At 37.1% G+C, this 26260-nt stretch overlaps 1 protein-coding gene across 4 annotated transcripts in view; it reads right to left on the reverse strand.

Annotated features, from left to right (window-relative positions):
• VPS13B (vacuolar protein sorting 13 homolog B) overlaps positions 1-26260 on the reverse strand; it is a 424870-nt gene that overhangs the window by 86421 nt on the left and 312189 nt on the right. For all 4 annotated transcript variants that reach the window (XM_027692551.1, XM_027692552.1, XM_027692549.1 and 1 more), the window contains 2 exons: positions 22231-22368; positions 8599-9006 (listed from right to left, as the gene is read on the reverse strand). In XM_027692551.1, the coding sequence (XP_027548352.1) occupies positions 8599-9006; positions 22231-22368 (546 nt within the window). The remainder of the gene's footprint in view (positions 1-8598; positions 9007-22230; positions 22369-26260) is intronic.

Genomic DNA, 26260 nt, shown 5'->3' on the forward strand with positions numbered 1-26260 from the left:
TATATATAACTACAGTAGAGCTGTATTAGCATTTACTGATAGTAGAAAGCTCCATGCTTGTTAAACTGCCCTGTGTGCATAAATTCATTTGTGTGTACAGAAAAAGAAAGAGCTGGTCCATTTTAATAGATGGAGCAAATAGGCTAAAACAATCCTTGCCTTATAGCAACAATCACTTAGTGTTTAGGCAATACAGGTGTTAAGAAATAGTTCTGTTATTTTTCCTGGTTCATAAAGACAAATTTTGATACTAACTGTGGACTTTCTGTTTTCAAAAGCAGTTCAACACTGATATTTGAATCAACTTGAAATGAGTAGAAATGTAGCAGGATTTTTTTTCCTTCTATTATTCTCTGTGCATTTTACTCTTCCTTCACTGAAAATCCAGTTTGGTTCACTGCACTGTCACCTAATACAACACAGAGCATTATTTTAATTGGCAAACTTCAATATGGGACAGGAGTTTTAAAGAAAATGTAAACACACGTATTATAATAAAGATAGCAAGTGGCACTCGACTATAGTCAAGCTATGTTTTTAAAAGCCTCTTTCAAAATCTAGTAGCTTTGCTACAAACCATAGCACTAAGAAGAAAACTGCTATTCTGAGTGTGGGGCAGCTCAGAAGAAGGAGTGTGTCCCAGAGCACAGAGCCTGCCGTGCTGGTTCAGATGCACGTGAGACATGTGGTCTGCTCCGACAGCAGCAGCTGGACGACTGCATTCCCCCCTAGGGTTTGTGGTGCCCTCTGAAGGAAGAAGTCCAGGCTCTCCCATGGGTCCTCCATGCCTGGGCAGCAGAGATACAATCTGGCTGCTGAAGGTTAATTAGCAAGTGGTTTTCTTTAGTACCTTCTACTAAAGTGATAATCTGTGATATTTTCTCCTAAGCATTCACTCTTTGTAACATTTGTAAGTTCAGGAGCTAGTTTCAGATTGCTGATGACATTGAGATACCTTTGAATATGTAAATATGCCATTATATCTAATATAATACCATTATCTACATGACTTTTTTCTCTTAAGAAAACTTCAGATACATTATGTAATGAGTAGTTATACTACAGTTACAATGCTCTGTGCTCTGTTGACAGGTGTCCTCAACAAACAAAGTTTCTAAGAAGAAGGAGTAACAAAGCTATGAAAATAATTACGGGGGCAATACTGCAATTAATTTAAACACCAGCTCATTTATTCAAGTCTGGAAACAGCAGCAGCAAATAAATGGTGAGGCATAGTAAAGGACAATTTTCCAGGAGAGATTTAGTTAACAATCCACTGACTGCACTGGATTTCTCATTAGTTTCGAGCTGAATCGTATGATGGTTCATTCTCCCCACGAGAACAATATTTACACATTACCAATTAGCTATTCTTTAGTGAAAGAGAATTTCTCAGCATTACAGGGGGACACATGTGGGCTGTGCGAAAACATGAGATGTGTAACACACAGGAAACAGAAAGTAATGATCTTAAACAGGCCAAACCCTTGAATTCATCACTAATAAATGTCCCCATGCATTCAGCAGCACTGGCTGCTGCGAGCCTGTTTTCTTCAAGTACTTCAAACACTAAAATCCAGGAACATTTATTATTTTAATCCATTACAGGCAGTGCTTGATTTAACTTTATTGGTTGTGGTGGTGGTAGTAGTTATAGTGGGGGTAAAGCTATGTTCTTTTACACATCATTTCAAAAGGGCTTAATTATATTTTATAGCTCAGGCCAGGAATCCTGCTTGTTTTGTGTCTAACAAGGTTCAAATGGAGTTCAGGTCAGTGATGAATCAGAAGGGAAGTCAAAGATGGTTATCTATTTGAAATGAGCTCATCTCCCTTAAAGAATAACTGGGCAGGTACATCATGTTCATTACACTACTGCATACTAAATAACTGAAAAATCTCAATTCACTTGGTGATTTGGTAATTTTGGATTTCGTGATGCCTGATCAGAGAGGGCTTATTAAAGTTTAGATTTAAAAGGATTTAAAGTATTGTTGAAGGCTGTCTTTGGAGTACAATAATATTTGCAAAGCTCTATAATACCCTATGTTATTCCAATTAAGTGGAGAAATATGCATAATATAAAGTAACAAAAATAGTGTTCATTTTACATCTGTGAGTCCAGATTTCAAACCTGAGTGCTATACAGACATGAGTAGTACTTGGTTCTTGTATCATAAACATTTTAGATATCAGTAGGTTTCAGAAAAGCAACATTCTTACTCCAGCTTTACAGATGGGCATGGAAAGATTCTTCAAAAAAAGATCTATGTATTTTCACATCTTAATTTTAGCTGGTTGGTTGAAAACTTTGGTTTATTTTCAGGAGACAGCTGGTACCTACAACTGTCACTGTTATAAAGTTGTAGATACTTAGCACTACTGAAAAATCAGACACTGAATGGTTGCACAGTAAATGAAGCATTACAAAATAGTGGATGTCACTCAAACTGCAGCCCAGTATAATTCACAAAGCTGAATTAGAATTACAGTTTGGGTGTCTTGCTTCTCTGCTCTACACTTGATTCTCTAGATTTTGACTGCTTTAGTAAACTAAGTAGTCCACGAAGTAGAGGGTAACTTTTCTCTATAAATGAACCATGCTGAAGATACTGCCTGGCAGCAGCAGAGGTGTTAGAGCCTCTACAACCCAGTGAATTATGCTTATGGAAGTTCCAGGCTTGACAGATATACCCAGGCCACACAAATTTAACGGGCTTTCCTCCTCTCTTGGGATGTGGTTCCCGAGGATTAAGGACAGTCCAGGTCCGGCCTCCTATATTCCTATAATCCTATAATCTTCTCCTCCTTTCAATCCTTCCTCCCCCTTCCTCCTCTATATACTTCTCTGAATTCTCTTTTGTACCAGCATGGCCATTAAAGTGTACCTGTCTAGTGAGCCAGCTGAAGGAGACAATCTTGCTGGAAACTTATCTTTCCTGTTGCTTTTGTTTTCACACAGATCAGTGCCCTGACTCAACCTAATGAAGAGCTACCTGAGTAACTGAGCTAGCACAAGGCAGAGTGCAGAAATGTGCGGCCACAGTAACCTAAATTTCATATGGAATTGCACTTTTTGTTTGGGCAGCAAGCTGGTGATCTCATCCCATAAAAAATATTCTTGATATAGAGAAAGAAGAAACGTGTTGTCAGTATGTTAGCAACTTAAACAGCTTAAGGAACTGATCCCTAAGACTGCGCAATAATGCTTTACCTCTGTGTTCTGTACCTCACACTGAAAAAAAAAGATTGAACTGGAGGAACAGCACAGAAAGCATGAAATGCATAAAAAAAACTTCCAGCTTTCACTGTTATATATATTTTCTCACGAATGTAAACATTCTATAAAGTTGACTTCCATGAAAATACTGTATCACCTACTAGTGCCACAAACAGCACTGCGACCAACGCAACAAAAGAAATTCCAGTCTCAAAAAATGTATAATTGGTTTCACAATAAAAGCTGAAGAGATTACCGACCGAACCATATTTGTTCTGAGTCAAATTTAATTTGAAATAGTTTTAAAACCGAGTTACTCAAACTGTAAATGCAGTTCTACAAAATCGTTGCACACTGTCTTGAACAAACAACCTAAAAGTAACTTCTTTTTTAGCTTTTTTTCTCCCCTGAGTTAATGTGCTAGTTCATCAGTAGCAATTCTGAACCCTATTACAAAGTATCAGTAGGGAATCTGACCAGGATTAATAGTGGTACTCAGTCCTGGGATTAGGTGGTGTCTTGTTTCATGGATTTTAGGCCATCTGTTCTTCCCTCCTACGTTATACTCCTGCAGAACTATAAACGCACCTCCACCTCAGGGACTATAGAAGGGAATTAGAATTCTTCTGCTTTTCATTATCACAAGATTCAGTAACTCATTTCATTGTCAGGATAATCCCCTTTTACTCTTTCTTTTGCGCTTGCAGGATATGCCAAAATGACAAATAAAATCCCAGATGTTAGAGACCTGATGAGGTCTCCACCTTTTCTTGAGTGTTGGGTTTAAGCTACTTGGGACACAGTGTCAAATCTGACAGGACCCTGATGCCCACACCCAATATTCATTAAGGTTTGTTAGTGATTTGTATAGCTGTCTACAAGCTGCACTTCCACCTCAATCCTCAGTGGCCATTTAAATATTTAGTTTGTCCTCTGGCTTTTACTGACAGAGAATTAATTTCCTATTGTTTGAGTATTGGAAAGAATTTATATTTCTTTCTAAAAGTAACAAACGTCTTCTGGGTGTTGTAAATGGCTTGTTACTGCTGCATATTATTTTAGGTAGTCATATCTAATTTAAAGTTCTATTTCCCCATGGGCTAACTTGCGTATCTGCAGCATGCAAAGGCTATGACAACGCCTTAGCAGAGTTTTCTCGAGAGAGTTAGTTCACTCCAAAATGAAGTTTGGTCTTTGCTCTATACCAATTAATATCTGCATTTAATTTCTAATAGTTCTGTAAAGTATCTGAAGCATGTAATTATTTTCAGGTTTAGTAAGAATACTTACAATTATCATATGCTCAACTAGAGTTTATTTTTTTCCCCCTTATTTATAAGCGAAAGTAATCATCTTTACATATGGTATGAAGGGCTGGGGAATCCGGTGTATGATTCTTGAAATATTTTACGTCCGTAACTCTCTCAGTTCAGACACTGAACAGCAAGACTTCCCTCCTGCATCCAGCCAGAGCAAAATAAGGCTCCATAGGCTTATGAGAGGCTACGGGCTTTTTGCTGTCTTTCACTTTGGGGAGAATATGGTCCTCAACTCCTCTAATGTATCTGCTCTTTTGGCAGGTAGGTAGTGCTAATTTCAACACCAAACCTAAATTAACTGAAAGCCATATCTTTAGAATTGAATTATATTTTCTAGTATTTATTGCTAAAAATAATTTCAATTTTAATGGCATGAGAGAGTTCTGGAGTGAGCAACACAGCTCAAGCATGATACCAAGCAACCTCAGATCTGACTGGGTACATGGCACTCGAGCTCTTTGTAGAAGATGCCACATACTTCAGAAGACAAAAACTACTGAACCAGGTCTAACAATAGTTCTTGGACTTGGGGTTTTCTTCAACAGTATAAATAAACTGCCAAAAATAATCTAAGTGTTTGTTATTTACTTGTATAAAATGGGTACAAATTTTAACTTGTAACTCTAAGCCACAAAATATAAAATTACTACAGATAACTATTTTAATGAACATAAATATGACTTAAACCCCTGGCCTTAAGGGTTTCAAAAAACTATACCAGTAGTCTCTTTTCAAGTACAATAAATACCTTTCTTTTTGGGAAACGGATTTTGGGTTGATTTGGTGGTTTTTTGTTTTGTTTTTTTTTTTTCCTTCTTTTTTTGTGCCAATACACTGCATCACAGTATAGTACTACTTTATTAAAACCAAAATAGGATTTCATCATGACTACCAAGGAGAACATAAGTATTCTAGCAGAAATAGTAACCATGTTGTTATAAGTAACTGTTGTATTAAAACATAAAAAATGTCCAAAAAGTGAAGTCCCTTGACACACTAAAGCTTTGGGGGTGTACAACAGTGCAGCAGAACATGTAGAAACAGAGGGTGTTTTAATTTTATCCAAGTGAAATGTGAGTGTTCCACTCTTACAAATTGATTTTTAGAAGTGAAATCATTCAACTAATTAGCCCCTCTGCTTTTCAGAAGCTACAACTTTTTACTTTCGTAAGAATTTAAGAACAAAAATGAAAACAGAATGCCTTTAGTTTCCCTGATTAATCCAGGAAAGTCTACAGGGAAAACTGATAATTAAAAAAAAAATTTGGATAGTGAGCTTCTTTCTTAATTTCAGCTAAAAAAAAAAATTAAAGCATTACACAAGGTCATGTACTTTTGTTTTCCCCCTATAAGGGAGGAAAAATGCCGACAATACATTCTTGCAAGGTTTTTTCACTAAATAATTCCTAGCAAATAGGATTCCTTACAAACCAACTTCATCTCCTGCACTAAAACTCATCTGGAAAAGGGGTCATTTACACTGTTTATAAAACACTGCCACATAAAATGTGTAAAAAACTGTATTTCACTAAAAATAGCTTGCGTAAGTAAGGGATTAGAGTATTTCTACTGCTATAATTGTTCCTTTGTAGTTTTTTCCATGATGTTTTTGAACAGTGTTTTTAACTATGTTTATTAAAGTCAGGACATCAAAAAGGATCAAAGAGTAAGCTAGTGAGAACCAAAGAAACCCCAAATGTATTGTGTTGTCTCACTGGGGAGTTATGCAGATTCAAGTAAACAAGTGCAAATTGTTGAGGTTTTAATGAAAATTTTCTACAATTATTGTATCTGAAGTCATTCTATATAATAACATCTGTACAGCAGATGGCCATACTGTACAAAAGGCAAGCAATGATCCTTTTTCTTCCTCTGTTTTAACAGTACATCTGAGATGACTACTTTTGTCATTGCGCTTAGCTTGGTTCAGCAAATAATTCGTAAAATGCAGCTGCTGCAGATGGTCACAATACTTATTTGACTGTAAAATCAAAGACACAGTGAAGTATTTGTGTATTAGTTTCATTCTATTAAAAAATAAATCTGACATTAACCCTGTTCAGCTCAAAAGGTGTATCTATAAAACCTTTTGTAAAAAGAAAAGTAGTGAAGAATGGCAATATTTAAATAATCCTTTCTCTCAGGACATGGCTACCACACTTTTTAAAATTGATTTAGCTTGCATAATGTCTTTGTAATAATAAAACAAATCTAGTTAGCAACTGTGGTATTCTTCTAAAGTATTTTTAACACAAGATTATAACACCATTTCCCCCACATGGAGTATTTTATCTTCTTTCCTCAAGTTCTAATCTCCACTTTGATTTCTGTAAGTACTTTAAATTCAGATTAATAATTGTAAATAAAAATCCAAGCAATTTCTTAAAAGATTTTTTGACAATTTCAATCAGTTTTATGGAAGTGTGCCTTTTGCTCTTACTAAAACTTAAACTTATTGCACCCTCAGAACAGCATGCAAAACCTCATGCACATGTATTTTTCTTTCTATGAAGTAGAGATAAGGCAATTTTAACTGGAAAAAACTGTGCAAAAAGTCTGTTGATGCCTATTAATTGTCTGGTTAAGAACATTCTTTATAAGAATAACTAATGTCCATTTTCATTAGATTCAGCATCAGTACTGCTTCACTTAACAATGCCTGCCAGATTATGAACATACTGAAGATTCATGTATAGCTTGTAATGTGGAAAATAAAGATTGCTTTTCTCAGACTGCCAGAAGAATTAAGCAACAGAACTTCATAGGAGAATGTTCCTGAGGTTTAATGTGCAAGGCAAGGTATGTCCTTCTTCTGTGAGGATGAAAAACTTCAGGGTAAGTGATATACAGTGCTGAGTTTGCCAAATTGCTTTATAGTGCAGTGACAGAGCGGCTCGGCTTTGATATATTGAAGCATGATGTGGACACCATAATGTACCATGGGACGGATAATGTATAAATGATAGAGGGGAAGCGATGGAAGGAAAGAGGATTATTACACAGAAAGAAAACTAAAACTATTTAAAGCACATTAGAAAGATCTTTTACTCAGCTGCAGTGCCTTCAATGCTAGGGTTGTTATATGATTGGAAAAGCGTGGGAACACAGGCACTGTTCCTGCCTGTACTGCTGTTTATTTATGGATAAATCAAAAGTTTCAGGCCCCAGAACTTTCACAGGCTTTCATGTCCTATGAACCTTAAATTTTTCATTTTTAACTTTTAAAACAATAAAGAAGCACTGAAACTTGCTGGCCTGAGGAGAAATATTTCTGATGGAAAAGAAATAAATCACCACCTCACTTGGCCAACAACTTGCTCCTTTCAGCTACAGACCATTTTACTTTGCAAGCTACTCTGCCAACTACCTACATCTGGGTTATCTCCACATCATGGAAATGTACCATCTTATTAATTTTATGACAAGACTAATAAAAGAATTTACAAAGACACTCAAAATATCTTCATTTTATATGAGTCTCTGGAATCTGGTTAATTGTACCCGAGGTGTAAAGTTTCCTTGCAGTTCTGCAGTAATGGGGCCAGAGTGCCTGTTTTCCCCAAGTGACTTTCAGGTGCAGAGGAAACACGTAAAAATCGAAAACTTCATAACCCTGTAGGAGTGTAACTGTATGACCCCATATTTACATAATAACACATGTAAGGGTTCTGAACAATTATTTTTTTATTTGTTTTAGACAGAAACATAGGGTCCTATCAAAAAAATGTAGTTCTAGAGTGAAAACTATCAAAATTTTACTCTTTGAAGTATGTGCTAAATTACTAGGATACCAGAAGAGTGGTTCTCACAACTACCATTCCAGCCAGAATTCCATCAATAATTTAGTAATTTCAAACTAGGGGATATATACTACAAAATAAGTCACTCCTGGGTGGTGCCTCACTGAAAAAAAACCTCAGGTAATAGAATCTCTCAGGCATTTGTTGTTTTCTGTTGTGGATTTATGATGTTAGCTACAGCAGTTCCCTGCAATGCCCCATGCTTTAAAATGGTTACTGGACCACTACTTGGACAAACCAACTTCAAAAAAACTCTTACCTGCAGTTTTATGTCCACTTTTAATATTCAGGCTCCCACTGAGGCTTGACAAAGAGACTAACAAACAAGGTTTACTGGGATGTGGGATGGTTTCCATCAAAACGACCATTTGAACGGTGTGAATGGAAATTTTCTGGAAGCAGGAAAGGGCTTGCCACAAGTTTTCTTGTACTGAAGACTTTTGCACAGCATTGGTGTGCACTGCAGGTAGAAAATCCTTTGTACTGGGTTGTCTGGATACCAAAGTGACATCCTCATCTGGAATAGTGCCAGCTAAAGGAGCAGCCTCTTTTCTAGGATCACCATCATTTGTGGTTACGATTTTCTTCAAAAACTGGTTTATTTGGTCAAGTCTGGCAAAACTGAGATTTGCTTTCAAAGGTTTTGATATGTCCATATTTATGTCAGCTGTAGGGGAGAATTGGAGAAAGAAATTTGAGAAGCTATCATGTAATTATTCAAGCAATTTACAAGTAGTAGGCATTGAGTGGAGATAACTTTTCCACCATATTTCCATCATGTTTCATTAAAAGAACTGAATCAATGTTAAAACATATTGAAACAACATTTTTAGGAATAAATCTTAATTAAAATATTATAAAAACTACTATAAGCAACCTTCACTATATACAGTTTTAAAGTAAGAAACATAGCACAATGTGGATCCTATTTCCTTGTTTCTTCCCAGGGATCACTGCAGCTATCTAAAAGACACACTTTATTTGAGTGTGTAGAAGGGTAGATACATTAGTTCTTTTGTGTCAGAATGAAAATATACTTCACATTCTCTTGAGTTTTACAACCAGTAGAACTATTTGACTAAACTCCAAAGCCAATAGAGAACATTTTCAACACGTTTAAATGAGTGAATAACATGTCTGTTCTGTTGTTTCCTACACAGCTCATATGCAGCTTTCTTCAATGCATTTTCAAGATGAAATGAGAAATAAAAAGCAAATATAAAAACTGAGGTCTGTTTAGATTTCTTTTTTTTCCAGGGAGATTGAAATAACTTATTTTTTTAAAATGTTTTTTGTCTCCTTAGTAAAGGATTTAGGTACTTCTCAGACTGCTAAAAGTCTCACAGAATTTTTAGAACTCACAATTAATATGAACAACATTGTCAATAGTGATATCTTAGTACCTGAGATGGAGCAATTACCAAGATTATTTCACAGATGGGAAGCAGCATTTTATGAAGGCTTAAACTTATTTCTGTGTTGCAATGCGCCTTTATATCAGTACATAACACTTCCTTACAGAAATCAGCTTTAACTTAGTTTTTAGGATTTTTCATTTCAAATTCAGCTTTCACCAAGTAATGAGACAGTTACTTTGGTCTGGGGAAAAGTTTGTTTTTCCCTTTGCTTTTTGATTCCCACTGCCCCACCCCCAAGAACCAAAAGTGATTAAAATTCTGTGGATATATCTAAACTAGATTAAACATTCAAACAGCACTACTTAGTTTCAAGTTTCATCATAAGTATATACAGGAAATACTGTTTGTTGAAGGTTTTACACAGATTAATGAATATTTCATCAAAATTTGTTTCAACTTGTCCAAGATCACATTCTATTCTTAATGTTGATGCAAACTGATGAGCTAGGTAAATTTTTACACCAGTGGTAAAGGGCTGCAGGGGCAGAGTCAGAGTACTGACTTCAGAGAGTCCCAGGCACATGACAAAGTACATTTCTGATCCTGTCCCCCCTGAATATCTGGCACTTTTTCTACAAAGGTAAGAGAAATTTATTAATGACCGTGTAAGATGTGTCATAGCTGAAGCAAAAAAACCCAGAACAATCTTAGAAAAAAGTCTGTAGTACTCCACAAGCCACAGCTAACTGAAATTTCAGACTGAAAATCTACTTTAATTGTAACTTACAATTTTAATTAATGGTTTTCTGAAAATGTTTTTGCTTGCATTTAAAGCCTTCCATAGTGAACTAGAAACCAGCAAAACTCTAGTTAACATGTGAACCTAGTAGAAAGGCAAGTATCAAAGCTAGGAAGCTGGACATTAGAAGAATGCAAGACTGGAAAGGGTTCTAAAGCACTGGAATGGGCTGTCCGGGGAGGTGGCGGAGTCACCACCCCTGGAGGTGTTTAAGAGACAACTGGACATGGCACTTAGTGCCATGGTCTAGTTGAGATGGTGGTGACCAGTAAAAGGTTGGACTTGATGATCTCAGAGGTCTGTTTCAACCTAAATGATTCTGTGAAGATTTTTAGGCATCCAAAACCACACAAGATCAACTAGGAAGATTTTTCAAAATACTTATGTACTGGTATTTTTAATTAAAACCATGGGAGGAAAAATGTCATAACACTTTGGAAAATCTCCCTATCTTTCTTGGCACTAAGAATACCTCAAGACTGGCCTGCCTTTTCTGCAGACATCACTGGGCTTTTCCTCCCTCTGAATGGAGAAAGGAGACTTACGAAGAAAGTAGAGACCCAAGTGACATTATGATGTTAATTTATCTACAATACTCAAGTAGAAAGGAGTGTTATTCTAATGAAATGTTAAAAAAACCAACCAAACACATGTCTTATGAACTTAAATTTCTCCCTTAGTGATGCAGTAACAAAGGATTAAAATAGATGTTGTTTATTGGCTTTGCTAAACAATTAGGTTTTTAAGTTAGTAAATGAGGAAATGACCCTTACTGCTTGGTGTGACAGCTTTCACATCTATCTGCTTTAGCTAATGCAAATCTAATTGTCAACACTTTCCTATGGCAGTATAGCCCAGAAGAGGAAAAAAAAACCAAAACCCCCTGCAAACCAAAAACTGCTTAGACATAAGTTGACAGAACAGGTGTCAAGGGCTGAACTCAGAGAGTAAACTGATAGAGAAAGATTAAAAAGGAGATAAACACAAAGGCAATAGTTCTTTCTGGGGCTTCCTTGGGCCAGGGCAGAGAAGACACAAGGTGCTGGTGCAGCTCACGGTGGAACTTGCATGGCTCCTGGGCCTGTGCTTCATCACCGCTTTCATGAACAATGTGCTCATCCAAGAAAGCAATAAAAAAAAGGGACAGCAGAACACCAGAGAAATGCAAATGACTTCCCTCTTTTCTGTTTGGAAGCTGCACATGTCTGTCACACAGAATAATGTTGTCATGACTGATAACTTGACAAAGTTTTGTATGAAGTTATTATTATCCAGTAAATCAGCCCTGACAGAATGTGGTGGTAGCCAGAAGCATAGTTGCAGAAAATGTAACTTTGGAACCTTCACTGAAAATATTTTTACTATCTCATAATGATATAGGTTATTTTTAGAACTGGTGAAAGATTATGTAAAGAGATTCTCTGGCATCTTAAGTACAGCATTAAAAAAAAAACCAAACCAAAGAAACCCCACAATTGACCTCTTTTACACTTTATACTTAGCACTGCAAAAGAAACTTTAAAATCCCTTCTAAGAAAAACATATCCAAGTGATGGACAGAACTGTGAAAACTGATGAAATACGAAGAGCTATTTATAGCAGTTGATTAAGATAGACATTCGGCAGCTTCTCCAGTCACTTAAAATGGGCTAAAAAAAAAGATGTCAAAATTTAAGGGTCATCGAGAGTCAGCTGGAATAAAATTTCCAGGGTGCAAAATCCAAGCGTAACAGTCTTTTTAGATGATTTTAAACACCTTGGGAAGCATAGCACACAATACTGTGCAGATTCTGTACCCATAGTTCCTGTAACTCAAGTAACTCTTTGAATTGTCCAAAACTACACTAAAATCAGGACAGGGCAAAAAGTAGCTCAAAGTCACCTTTAACTTCCCAATTACAGAATCACAGACTATGCTGAGTTGGAAGGGACTGACAAGGATCAATGAGTCCAACCCTTAGCTCTGCACAGGACCATCCCCAAGAGTCACACCATGTGCCTGAGAATATCATCCAAATGCTTCTTGAACTTTGTTAGGCTTGGTGTTGTGACCACTTCCCTGGGGGAGCCTGTTCCAGTGCCCAACCACCCTCTGGGGGAAGAACCTTTTTCTAATATCCAACCTAAACCTCCCCTGACACAATTTCAGGCCATTCCCTCAGGTCCTGTCACTGGTCACCACATAGAAGAGATCAGTGCCTGCCCCTGCTCTTCCCCTCACAAGGAAGTTGTAACTGCAATGAAGTCTCCCCTCAGTCTCCTCTTCTCAAAGACAACAAACCAAGTGACCTCACCCACTCCTCATATGGCTTCCCCTCAAGGCCCTCCCCCATATTTGTTGCCTTCCTTTGGATGCTCTCTAATGGCTTAATATCTTTCCTATATTGTGGTGCCCAAACCTGCACTCAATATTCAAGGTGAGGCCACAGTAGTGCAGAGCAGAGTGGGATGATTCCCTCCCTCAACAGGATGGCAATGCTTTGCTTGATACCCCCCAGGACACGGTTGGTCCTCCTGGCTGCCAGGGCACTGCTCACTCATACGTCAACCAGGACCCCCAGGTCCCTTTGCACAGCACTGCTTTCCAGCACCTCATTCCCCAGTCCATCTGTACATCCAGGGTTTCCCCATCTCAGGTGCAGAATCCGGCACTTTCCCTTCTTGAACATCCTATGGTTGGTGATTGCCCAGTCCTCTGATTTGTTGAGGTCTCTCTGAGGGGTCTTCCTATCTTCAATGGAGTCAACAGCTCCTCTGAGCTTTGTATCATCTGTAAACTTGCTTAGTATCCCTTCCAGTCCTGCATCCAGGTCATATATGAGGATGTTGAAGAGCACAGGGCCTAAGAACCCAACTTTTGCATCACTCTCCTTTGCCACTAGTGACTGGCTACCAAAATTACACCTCAATGATTTCTTTAGATTTAAGATATATTAGCAATTACTTATTTTTGCCAGGTGTTATCTATTTCCAGCAAATAAATAGTAAAAAAATTACTGTACTTCTAAATAGATAGCATTCAAGTGAGTTATTACTGTTATGTTTAAATCAAACTCAACTAGATGGTATCAAAGGAATCTTTTTTATTGCAGTATAGCATTTGAGTGTAGAATTTGAATTGCTCTTTCTCTCTCTCAATTTCTTCACTACTTCTCTTTAGATTATCCAGTAAATCCATGTATGCCCATTATTAGTTTCTAATTAGCCTTTACAACTTTCTGAACAGCTACTAGGAAACAGAATGATGAAATAACTATTGAGTTAAAAGGAGATTAGATAAATATAAATAAATTACACTTATTATATGCTCCCACCACACCAGGAGATGACTTAACAGTGAAGGAAAAAGAATCACTTTGGAATAATGAAATCAGAGAGGGAATTCAGGTCCCAGAGGCGATTCTACAGAGTTTTATGTTAATGTACACCTTGTGGGGGGACAAAAATCAACTGGAATAGTTTCCTGAAAACTGTTTCCAGCTATTTTCTCATTTTAAAAGTTCCAACTTCACTTGACCCATTAGTCATCATATTACTTACGTTTATTATGTATTTTGAAATCTATTACAAAAAACCCAATGGATTCAATATGGCCTGTTTGAACTAAATCATAACATCTATAAAAGAAAACCTATGAGCAGCCCTGAAATTTCTGTCTGAAACAATTTCTTTCTTTGTCATTTTATTACTTAGGGCTTCAGATAAAAAATTTCAGGGTTATGAGCATTTTACCCTTGTTCTCCATAACATTCAGATTTGTATTATGAAGATATAATTTTAATCTGTGAAATTGGGATAATGATATTACTTAAAAGGACTTTTTATTCAGTGGGCTAGGGATGAATAAGCAGCACAAAAATAACAGAGCTCCTAGCATGTTGTTTTAGATAAATCCCAGATCTTACTGAAGTCACTGGGCTTATTCTAATGTATGCCATAATTTAAAGTACTCAATGCTACTATTTCTATGACTAATAAAATACTATAGTATATTTTTAATCTTAAATACCAGAAAGTAAACTCCATGAACATTACTTATAAGCTGGATCTGGACAGGCTGGATCAATAGGCCAAGGCCAAGACTATGGGATTTAAAAGACAAAGTGTGAGTCCTGCACTTGGGTCACCACTACTCCATACAGTGCTACAGGCTGGAGGAAAAGTGGCTGGAAGGCTGCTTGTTGGAAAAGACCCTAGGCTGAACATGAGCCAGCAGTGTGCCCAGGTGGCCAAGAAGGCCAAGCACATCCTGGCCTGTGCCAGGAATAGTGTGGCCAGCAGGACCAGGACAGTGATTGTCCCTCTGTACTCGGCACTGGTAAGGCTGCTGCTGCTCAAATCCTGTGTCCAGTTTTGGGCTCCTCACTACACAAAGGACATTAAGGTGCTGGAGCAGGTCCAGAGAAGGGCAATGGAGCTGGTGAAGGGTCTGGAGAGTGATATGAGGAGCATTTGTAGGAGCTAGGGTTGTTTAGGTTGGAGAAAAGCAGACTCAGGGGAGACCTTATCATTCTCTACAACTCCCCGAAAGGAGGGTGTAGCCAGGTGGAGGTCAGCCTATTCTCCCAGGCAAATAGTGACAGGACAAGAGGAAATGGCCTCAAGCTGCACTGAGGGAGGTTTAAGTTGGACATCAAGAAGAATTTTTTCACTGAAGGGTGGTTAAGCATTGGAACAGGCTGCCCACAGAGGTGGTGGAGGCACCAACCCTGGTATTGTTCAAGAAATGACTGGACGTGGCACTTAGTGTTATGGTTTAGTTGACAGGGTGGTGTTTGGTCAAAGGTTAGACTCCATGATCTTGGAGATCTTTTCCAACCTTAATGATTCTATGATTTGTAAGACTGGGATCTTTTCACAGGCTGAGAAATGTGGAAGGGTGAGAGAGAAAAATATGGCATTTTCCAAGAATTTGTTCACTTTCCATACTCCTCATTCAGCAGTGGATCTTTTCTTCCTCATAGCTAATACAGAAAAGGCCAGGTCTTTCTCCTTCAGGTTGGACACAGATCTCACTCTCCTCTACCCCAAGAAGGCTGTAAAATATTAAACTTTTTAATATACAGTACTCCTATAGAAGAAACTACTATTTGTCCTAAACTCTTAGGATGATTGAATTTCCTAGTCCTAAACAGGAGAGAAGCAGATGATGGCATGATATGTTTTCTCTCTGAGCCACCCATCCTGATGCAGGGAGTTTAAACAGAGGAAATCTGAGGAAGGTAAAGGTAATCCTAGGCCCTGATTCTGATTTGGAATTAGGGTGGCCCTTCAGCAACAGGGTAATGGCTGAATTGCAAAAATTAAATTTATAAAAATAGGAAAGAGACGTAAAGAAAAGACTAGCTGTACTGTTCTCAATTGTCTCTGGTCAGGCATCAAAAGAGAGACAAATTAAGAGAAATTGAAAAGCAAGAAGAATCCAAATGAATTGTTTTTATCCTCTAATTCATCATTCCCAATTTGGATTAAGGGAAAAGGAGGAAGAAACTTGAGACAAGGCTTCAGAGGCCATCTGCAGTCCATCTTGCATTCTGCTCCTGTGAGACATATGCCAATTAGTCTGGAAGAGGCTGGTAGTCACTGCCCAGTATTCCTACCTACTGCTGTCTACGTGATGCAGCCCCACAGAAGCGGCTCTCTATGGCCAATACAGCAAACTACAGCCTTCAGGGAGCTTTATCAATGTGAGCCATGCCAAGTGCTCCCCAGTGGTAACAACACCTACTTCCATGACCTAGTATGTCACTGACATTACACAAAGGTGACACTGAGACATTAATAGCTTTAACTGGACAGTGCTCAGGTTTGAGATCTCAGACAAGGCTCAGAGTGAAGCAATTCTATTAATTTTTTTAAATTGTCACAAGTAAACCAAAATAAATGGTTGTAGGTCAAGAAAACCCAAGATAGCATTATTAAGTGACGGAGAGTCACTGCTATTCATAAGATGCTGACCGAAATTAAGCAACTGAGCAGCTACCAAATACAGTACAGAAGTGTGTCAAGGGGTGGATGGTGAGGCCAAAAACTATAATGAGGGCACTGGGAGGCACTATCATGAAAGGAAAACCCTACCTAAGGGAAACATTAACTCTCTCAACAGAGAGTCAGGGAAGATGAAGCACAATTCGGTGAAACAAAATAAATTGTTCCAGGTCATGGAGCACGTTTGTGGAAAAGAAAAGAACCCATAAATATTAGCTCTCTATTTTCTGCCTAGCTGCTGAATAATAGATCTATTTTAAGACACACATTAAAAAAAAGGGTTTCAGAAAATGGAGTGAATGTTTGAAATAAGTTTTAAAAGAATGCCAGTACACTGAAAAAGATCCCAAGAAAATATTTTCCAACTTATCCATGTGGCTTCAGTGTGCAGTTTTCATTTTCAGTACTTAGGCATTTAAGAAACTAAATTTAAAGTAAGTGTTGTAGACATTGCTTTCAGAAAGGTACTTTGATAATTTTACTCATTATTACATTGATTTTACAGACAATAGATGTGTCAAATCCAAAGCAATACCTACAGGCTGGTACACCTGTTTGGAATATTTCTCTTTGCCCTCTTAATCAAATAAATATCATTTCATGGCTACAGTGTCAGAGCTTTAAAAACTTGTTTGTAAAAGAGCAAAGGGAAAAAAAACCTACTAGAAAGCTCAAAAGTTTTGCAAATGACCCAGAGTTAATTAGAAAAGTCTGCACCCTGGCTAGTTCCCCTTCTCACGTGTCAGCTCTCATTAAATCAAAAAATTCTCCTTTCAAAGTTAACAAACACCATGGTTAACAAAACTGTTAAACTGGGATCAAGTGTGCACATTCCTAGGTGTATATATGATGTCATGCTAAGCAGCCCACAGCTGAACTTGCAAGTAGTATGAATGATTTTTCAATATATTAAGTATCTGATCTAATGCTAATTTTCTCTCTATAGGCTAACTGTGCTGGGAACAGGTGGCCCTGCTTTCAATTATGGAGGGCTAACATGCCAGTGTGAGGCCTGGATTAGTTCACCTTCTCACAGGGAATTTGCCTCGGTTGGGAATGGATTTATTATGGCTTCACACATGGAACGGAGCTCATGTCAGCTGAGGGCAGTGATACATCATATGATTCAAATTAACCTGCTGTGGACTGTTCCGCAGGGCTGATATTGTGTATTAAAATGACGACATTTTTAAAACAGCTTGAAAGAAACCAGGATTGCTGAAGTGCAATGGTTCCAATTTGTTCCAACTAATCTATCACCTGCTGGAGATATTATTCTAGTTGGGTTTCTGGTAGCTGCTATTTTCCAGGTTTCTCCACACCACTGACCTTGGTAATGGATACAATTGTTGCCTCTGCAAAAGGGAGGGGGCGAAGGGAGAGTGTGCCATGGTGCAGTTCTGATTCCTAGGTCCACTGCTGTGCCCCTTGTGGTGCCCAAACCATGTGTGGAGGGACTGGCAGGAAAGAGCAACCTCCCCAGTCCCCAGTTATCACTTTATCTTTCTGTGGGACATGACATTTCTTAGTTTGTTTGGATAGTTTCTGCTGCAGAAATTATTTACAAAGGACCTCAGTTATTTCACTTCTCACTCAACACCTTCCCAAGAAACTGCTGGGAGAAGAGGACTTTGGTATAAACCACCTATATTTTGTGTGTATAAGTATTTTGAGGCAATTTGTATGAAGCCGTACTTCATAAACATATTTTGTATCATTTGCATGCAGAAAAAAATACATCAAATGGACAGCTTTTATAGCTAAGAAAGGTGATTAAAAAATAATCCAGAGAAAGGACACGAAACTAAAAAGACTAATTTTTCAAAAGCTATTGAAATAAGATGGTCATATTTGTTTCTCAACTAATGAATTATATCTAATGCTAATGCAATAAATAGTTTGCTATGTATTAGATAAGAATTAGAGGTACAATCCAGTAACAGACTGAATATAAAAGTCACATAAACTGATGTAAATGGAATTTTAAATATTTTAAATAATTAGTTTCTGTAAAAAGAGAAAAAATAGTCCTTTAATACATTGTGGGGTTAAAGCTGAGGTCTGTTCCCACAGGCCTGATGATGAATGCTTATTTCTCCTAGGATCCTATTACCTTAAATCTGGAAGAAATATAATTTTTCTTTAGTTGCCAAATATGTACAAAATAATCAACTCATGTGGCAAGAAGTGCATTAATGTATCCTGTTATTCTCATTTAATTAGTGGTTTCCAAGCTTAGCTACTTGGTGCAGTTTTTTGATCTCCGAGCTAATATAGACTGACAACCTGGTTTCCTGTGTGGTGAAACCATATGATTTTTCTGTGGAACACTATCTACTTATCTGATTCAGTTGACAAACTATTTGCAAGGAGTTCTGGTTTTATCTAACACAGCAAACACTGGGAACCACTTGCAGATTTTTTTCTGTTAACTGCTTGATAGCAGTTTGCATTATAAAACATAGGCATGTTTGATTGCTATATTTGAAATTTAACCTCAGCACATCAACAATGTATTTTGAGAGAAAAATGGCATTACAATTAAATCACTGAACTTTGAACACTTAAAGCCTACACAGAAAACTGAACAGTTATCCCAACTGCTACACCAGATTTTTGTCTGCATAGGCACAGCTTTCAAAAAATGTGCTGGCTTTTCAGAACAGCTGATCAGCTGTATCAACAGGTAGCACCTACTAGTACATCCAATGTATTTCAACAATTTACTTACTGCAGTTATAAAAAATACGTACATAAACGAATACGAAAACAGACAATCTGTAATTAGAAAATAGGTCACTTAGTAGCCGCATTTTTTGCCAAATATTCACCAAAAAAGAATAGCCTTCAAGACCTGTAACAATACCATACTCCAGCAGTGCTTTTATTTATTCAATTTATTAGCTGTCTCCCATCACAAATTATTTTTTTGTCTGTTGATTTTGCAAGAGAGTTTTGCTGAGGTTCTTGTCCTCAGTGAACAAGTACCAGCTGAATTAGGATCTGGTGGTGTAACACTTTCTCCAGGCTTGCTGACGGCCAAGCTACCTCACCCTGGAAGAAGCTGTGGTTAGGGGACTTCTTGTCCCCCAGGAGAATTAGTAACTCATTTTCCAGTAGCCTGCTGGGGAGCTGTCAAGCTCTCATAACTCTTTGCATGTGCTGTTCTGATGCAATCACATGCAGAATGAGCCTTCCATTAGTCATCCAATGAAACTTCCATACCCCGAGGAAGGCTTCTTGGTAAAGGTTAGTTTACTGAAGAGGATCTCATAGTGGTAACTGCTCTGCAAGGGAATGCAGAGCTGTTTTGTTATATTACACTGGCAAAACACTTCATTAAAATTCAGAGTAATTACTGTTGAGTCATGTGTAATGATAGTTCCAATTAGCAGCAAAAAGACGATAATAAATGCCTTTTCGCTAAGAATAGATCCTGAAAGAAATCTCTGAAGTTTTAAATGTTTTGTGAGAATAAATGGATTGAAGGTTATGATGCATTAATTTGTGGGTTTTCAGTTCCCTATTTAGCCAAACACTATGGAGGGGAGAGATTTAACACTGAATTGTTGAGATTGGGGTGGACACTTGCATTGCTTGTGAAGATATACTTTGCAAGCTGGTACCAACTTCCATGTTTGCTAATTTAGTTAGAAGTCTGTCCTGCTGGCCAGGACAGCATCAGGAAAACACCTTCAGGTGTGGAATAAATTAAATATAAAGGCTGTGCCAGGAAACTACAGTGAAAACCTTGAGAAAAGGGGAATGCACAGGTGAAGGGTCTGGGAATATGGAAATCTGCCAAATCTGGGGAGAGAGGACACAAAAGAACTGGAGGGAGAAGGATAAAAGAAAACCAATCTGGCATCAGTGACGAAAAGTCCCCTGATAGTAGGTGTCTTTACCCCTCTTGTGCTGGTCCTGATTAAAATGAAAATCTACCATTACTATCAATTAGTCCTTTTTTTCAAATGGTAGCAGAAGTAGAACATGCAGTAGGTCTGAAGGTTCAAAGGCCTATTAATGAAGCCAAATAGCAGTCAATATAAAAAAAGCTTTGCATTGTTAAGTTGTTTTAAAAAATCTTCTCTTAAAATAATGCATTTAAGACAGCATGGAAAACCAAAAAAGGAGGCAAAGATGCGGTTGTTCACATACTTTATTCTTTCCTTGAGACTCCTGTCTGTGTGCAAAAAATGTTTTTTCAAACTACTTAACCGCAGTATTATAGTTAGAGGGGAAATATGTGTGTCTCATTCACTGGTTGTTCTATTTGATGTCCTGGGCTCTAATATTCAGAAGTGATTACTGCTTCACCCACAGACAATATGAACTGTGTTTCCAACATCAAATTCTATATTTAAGTACCTGGGAAAATTAAATTACTTGTTTTAAATTGATAACCTTAACATAATGAGAAAACCTTTAACATCTCTGTGCCTCAGTTGCCTTCTGTGAAATGGCAAGGGCACTGTATTCCATCACCCATGTGAAGGTTGCATAGGTAAATTAGTATTTCCATAGTGTTCAGATCCTATAGCTAAGCAATGGAGAGGAAATAAGTAATTCTGCTGTAGATCCAGGTTTAGGTAGTGTGCTGTAAGACTGTATGAATAGGTAACTGAATGAACAGGAAAACCCAGTACTGAAGAGCTACTCACTGACTGATAACAGCTCACTCTGTGTGCTGAGTGAAGTAAGAATACTCAGGGTAAAAAAAATAAGTTAATTCAACAAATGATAAATACACATATGAGAAAATAATTATGATGGCACAGGTATATGTATTTTCTAACATTTAGTATAACCTCAATTATTCTACACTGTAATTTAGCTATAAATATATAATTCAGAAAATACAGAAAGGATGACATACTTTAATTTGCAGGAGTTTCTGACACTAGGAGTGAAACTTTAAGTCACATTATGTTATGTAAATGCTAACAAATCCTTTATACCACACTACTTATATTAATTAACGAAATACAATATCACTAATTTTTAAAATTTACAATATCAACACTTTATATGATTGGAATTTCCAATACCAGGTATCCAGATTTTGAAGAACCCAAGAGAAGATGGCTTACAAAAATCTTCAGAAACATTACAAAAGTCATCTTTTCTAAATGGAACTGCAATAAAATTTCAGTTGTTCTAGGACTGGAAGCAGGTACCTTCCATTCCCCTAGAAATCTGCCAACCTCAGCTTTTCTAAATTTACTGTGGGAAGAAAATTAATAATTAGACCTTAATCCAGTGATTGGTCCAGGACTGACCATTCCTCAATTTTCACTTCAATTCAGGGTAATTGCTGGAGGAAAATTTCACATTCATGAGCAAGGAATACAACACTTTTCTGATTGACTAATATAATTGAATCATAGAATAGTTAGGCTTGAAAGGGACCTTAAGATCACCTACTTCAAACACCCCTGCCATGGACAGAGACACCATACACAAATGAGGTTGCTCAGGGCCCCATCCAACCTGGCTTTAAACATTTCCAGGGATGGGGCATCCACAACTTCTCTGGGCAACCTGTTCCAATATCTCACCAACCTCAAAGTAAAGAATTACTTCCTAGCATCTAATCTAAACCTGCCCTCTTGCAGTTTAAAACCATTGCCCCTTGTCCTGTATAAAAAGGTCCCTCTCTCTCCTTTATATACTTATATGTGTGTCTATGTGTGCATATCTACAAACAGACTATATTAGAAAAGAAAGATTAAAGAGCAATGCTTACCTGGTCCATTAAGGAAGTCTTTAATTTGCATAGTGATAAGAGGAGGTGGAATACCACTACGAGCATCTACCTCTCCTGCTACTGTCTGCAACCAAATCTTGCAATAGTCCAGAGCTTCTGGCAGAGTCTTCCCAGGATCTACAGATGATAATTATCACAGTCATTAATGCTATTCTAAGAATGTGATACATAACAAAATACTACACATAAAATTGATTAAACAAAATTAAAAAGTTTAAAATGTAATATGGTAAACACTGTACCTAATATGACTGGTATACATAGCATTTGTGCCTAGAGACACATGTATATGTAGAATTATACATGCACACATGGGCAAGAGCACAGAGCTCTAATTACACAAAATTTAGAAAACCTGCAAAAATAGGAGTAAAATACATCAGTTACCCCAAGATCACTTTAAATAGCATACAATTTTAACTTTAATTAATGATTAATTATTGACACTTTTATGCAGTCCTTACAAAAGAATCGGTGCTCAAAATCTGCTACTTCTAGATTGTATTGTCATTTCCAGGTAGAGAAGATAATAATGGAAAAGTAAATTATGAAGGTGAAAAGACAAGAATGCTATGAGCTCTCAGGAACAGAGCATGATAGCAGTGCAGTTATATAATTCCCTTTGGTTTCACTCAATAGCTAATCTGCAGCTATTCTTGCATACATGCATGAACTGTGTTCCTTTGATCAGTCTATAATATTACAATTGTATATTAAAATTAAATCTGTCCAAGTGCTATTCTTGTCTTCATTTTCCAAGTATTACAAATAGCAAAAAGAGTAGTGTAAAAATGCTTTTTATTCTTTAGGGACTCATGACCTTCATTATAAGAGTACTCAATTCTGGCACAACAGGCCTTAAATTCTAAATAATCAATCATTCTTTATTATCAAGACTGCTATGTTAATTTTTGAATATCTGTCTCATCTTCAACAACTTAAAGAGCTTTTCTTGATGCTATTCTTTCCTTTTTTTCAGTCAATTAAAAACTGCAATAATTGCTTTGAGTTTTACTGAATGAATTCCTTTCAAGAATACTCACTGTTATACCAACATATGGTATCGTGGTATCATGGTCATATGTGAATTAGGTATATAAAGTCAGCTTTGGAATTTGTGTTTCTTGACCTTATCATGTGATTCATATAAAACTTGGCACATATGAACCCTTATGTGATTTCAAAGAACCTACTGAAACCAATTGATCATGACTTTAGATCTATATGGAAAAGATCAAAAGTTAGCACATTCTTCTGTTTTTATTTGATCAATTTTCAGGCAATGACTTTACAGCAGTGTTTGTACTGTATGGCATATACATTACAGCTTTTCCTTCCCTTTATTCCTGCTATATATATTTATAAAATCAGCTCTCAATAGTTATTTAAGAGCAGTCACTGCATACAACAGATTTGTATATTTTCTATGAGAATTTCTACATTTTTATGGTTCTTAAACCCTTTCCTTTAATTACAATAACCAGAATGGTGTGGCACACTCCCTTTTCTATAGTAAGTGCTTTAGGGAACATGTTGTTGTGTGTAGCATTTGTCTAGTATACTGCAAATAACAATAGTAACAACAATATCATCCTTTTTACCACCAAAGCATGTGTTTTTTCCAAAACACAGATTTGTAGCTGTTGTAAACATGGTTGTTATCTCTGACTTGGATCTATAAAATAATATCTTGTTTTGTGCTAGTAGATCATCATAAAGAACTAACATTCTAAAGTTTCTTAGAATATATAGCGTAAAGCATTGTCAAAATTACTGAATATTGTTCAATGAACATCACTGAATCAATTAAATTGATCTCTAAGCTACTGTTCCTTCAGAACTATTAATATAAACATTTAGGTGTACCAATGTGGAGCAAAATGTTGCAATATTTCATTATTTTGTCTCATTTCTGAAAGATACCATCACATACTGTATACGGCAACCTGTATCATCCACTGGCTTTTCAGAAAATCCACTAAATTTAGTCGAACATTTCTTTTGCATAATACATTTACAGGTAGTCTTATTATCCTAAAATGTGTTTATGTTATAAAACACCTAATAATTATTTCGAAGTTGTAGCTCTTTAAAGATGAAAACATCTCAGATGAGATTGCAGAAAATCCCTGCATGACCTAATACATTAACTATATAAACACTACCCTCAGGGCACTGGGAAATGCAGTGTGTAAGCTCAGTCAAAAAATAAAGGAATCATGGGACTCTCAGGAGATTGTTTTGCTCAGTCATGCCTCCAAGGAGTGCAGCACTGTCACCTCTTCATTACCTGGGGCACTGCAGGACTGGAATGTGTGAATAATGATAAGGACTCTGAAATTTACATATTAGGAACAGAACATGAGGAAACCTCAATGCACAAAATTAGCTTGAGCCCAACAAAATATATTACTTTTAACTCAGCACTGGTCTTACTGAGTTCAAGCATTTTCTTCTTAACTTTAAGTGAAACTGAGCTAATTCTGGAAGCAGGAGTGTTGCACTGACACAATTTTGCATTGGAGGTAATAATCTCAAAGGGCCACACAAAGAACTTGTTTGAGTGCTTCCAAGACCATAGCATATGATTCATTTGAAATCTGGGTAACAGACTTGACTGTACAGCCAAATATGCCAGAAACTGGTCAATAAATAAGGTTTTACGTAATGACAAGGAAGCTAAAACCCAGAGGTTTCAAAACTGACTATGATTCTGTATATCAAAAACTTGAGGGGAGTTCCAAATAAAATGTATCTGGGTAAGATAAATACATTTACATCAAAGGTTAAACGATTGAAACGTGTATCTTGATCAAAATACCTTATAAGGTAGAAAACAGCATATGCATTTTAATAAAATCAAGGATCAGGAAAAGAATAAAACAATATCAGTCAATCAATCCCTATGCCAAGGGCATAGGAAACATCAGAGAAGCAACTGAATGAAAAAAAAAAGAAATTTTAGGATGAAAAGTGAGGAATCCATGATGAGGAGAACTGTTAGAAAAAGGACTCTTGTCCCTCAAGGAAATGATGGAAGTGTTCAGAATGTTTAAAAATACACTTGACAGAACACTGTAAAATATACAATAGGGAACAATTATGCATCAGCAGGGAACTGGTCTGAATAATGTATTATAATAAGTCATTCCCATTTCCACTTTCTATGAGTCTCCCAAAAATCAACACTTAAATTTGCAGTTATTTGTATAAAGAAAATGCTGCAGAAAACCCCAGGGATGCATATATAAGTAAAAGGAGAGGCTAGAATTACTCCACAGCAAGCCAAGAGAGAGACAAGAAAGGCTTGAGAAGTGAGGAGTGGTGAAGACGGCCAGAAATTCTATCCCCTACACCATGAGAAAAATTTGTCTGTGGCCGCAAAAGAAAAATGGTGAGACAACAATTACAGATCGACAAGATTTTAAATTATAAGACTGTAATTTAAAATCTGCAAGACAGAGAGACTGAGGCCTTCAATAGGTCAACATTCACCTTCCTCCCTCCCCTTTAAAAAAAAAAAAATTTACTATATTTGAATTCACCTAAACCACTTTTAGCCTTTCTAAGATCCAGACCTCACTTCAAACTTCAGTTTATGAAGTATCTTCCTAAACTTGATTTGAATTTGCAAACTTTTTATTTACATGCTATCCCTTTGGTCTTCCAATAACAGCAGATAGCAAGCCCCAAACTTCTGAAGAGCAAAGGGAATAAGGGGAAAGGGAAGGAGGAAGGCAGAAGAAATTCCACATCTTGAATATTTTCATTCTCCAAAATGTGTTTTTGTTCCTGTTTATAGCTGACAACTAGGCCAGCTCAGGGGGCACAGCCTGTGGGGGTCTCAGCGACCCACAGCCCGCCCGCAGCCCCAGGCAGGGACAGGGCTACTGAGCGTGTGTGAGGGATGGCAGCTTGGCCTGTTCAGTTGGAACTCTACACAGCCCACATGAGAGCTGCAATGTGCTTTTATTTCAATGGATGAATCATATTTTGGTCTGCAGTCAAT

The sequence above is a fragment of the Neopelma chrysocephalum genome, unplaced genomic scaffold (genome assembly GCF_003984885.1).
Source record: "Neopelma chrysocephalum unplaced genomic scaffold, ASM398488v2 Primary Assembly neopelma1_86, whole genome shotgun sequence".
In the NCBI taxonomy this organism is placed as follows: Eukaryota; Metazoa; Chordata; class Aves; order Passeriformes; family Pipridae; genus Neopelma; species Neopelma chrysocephalum.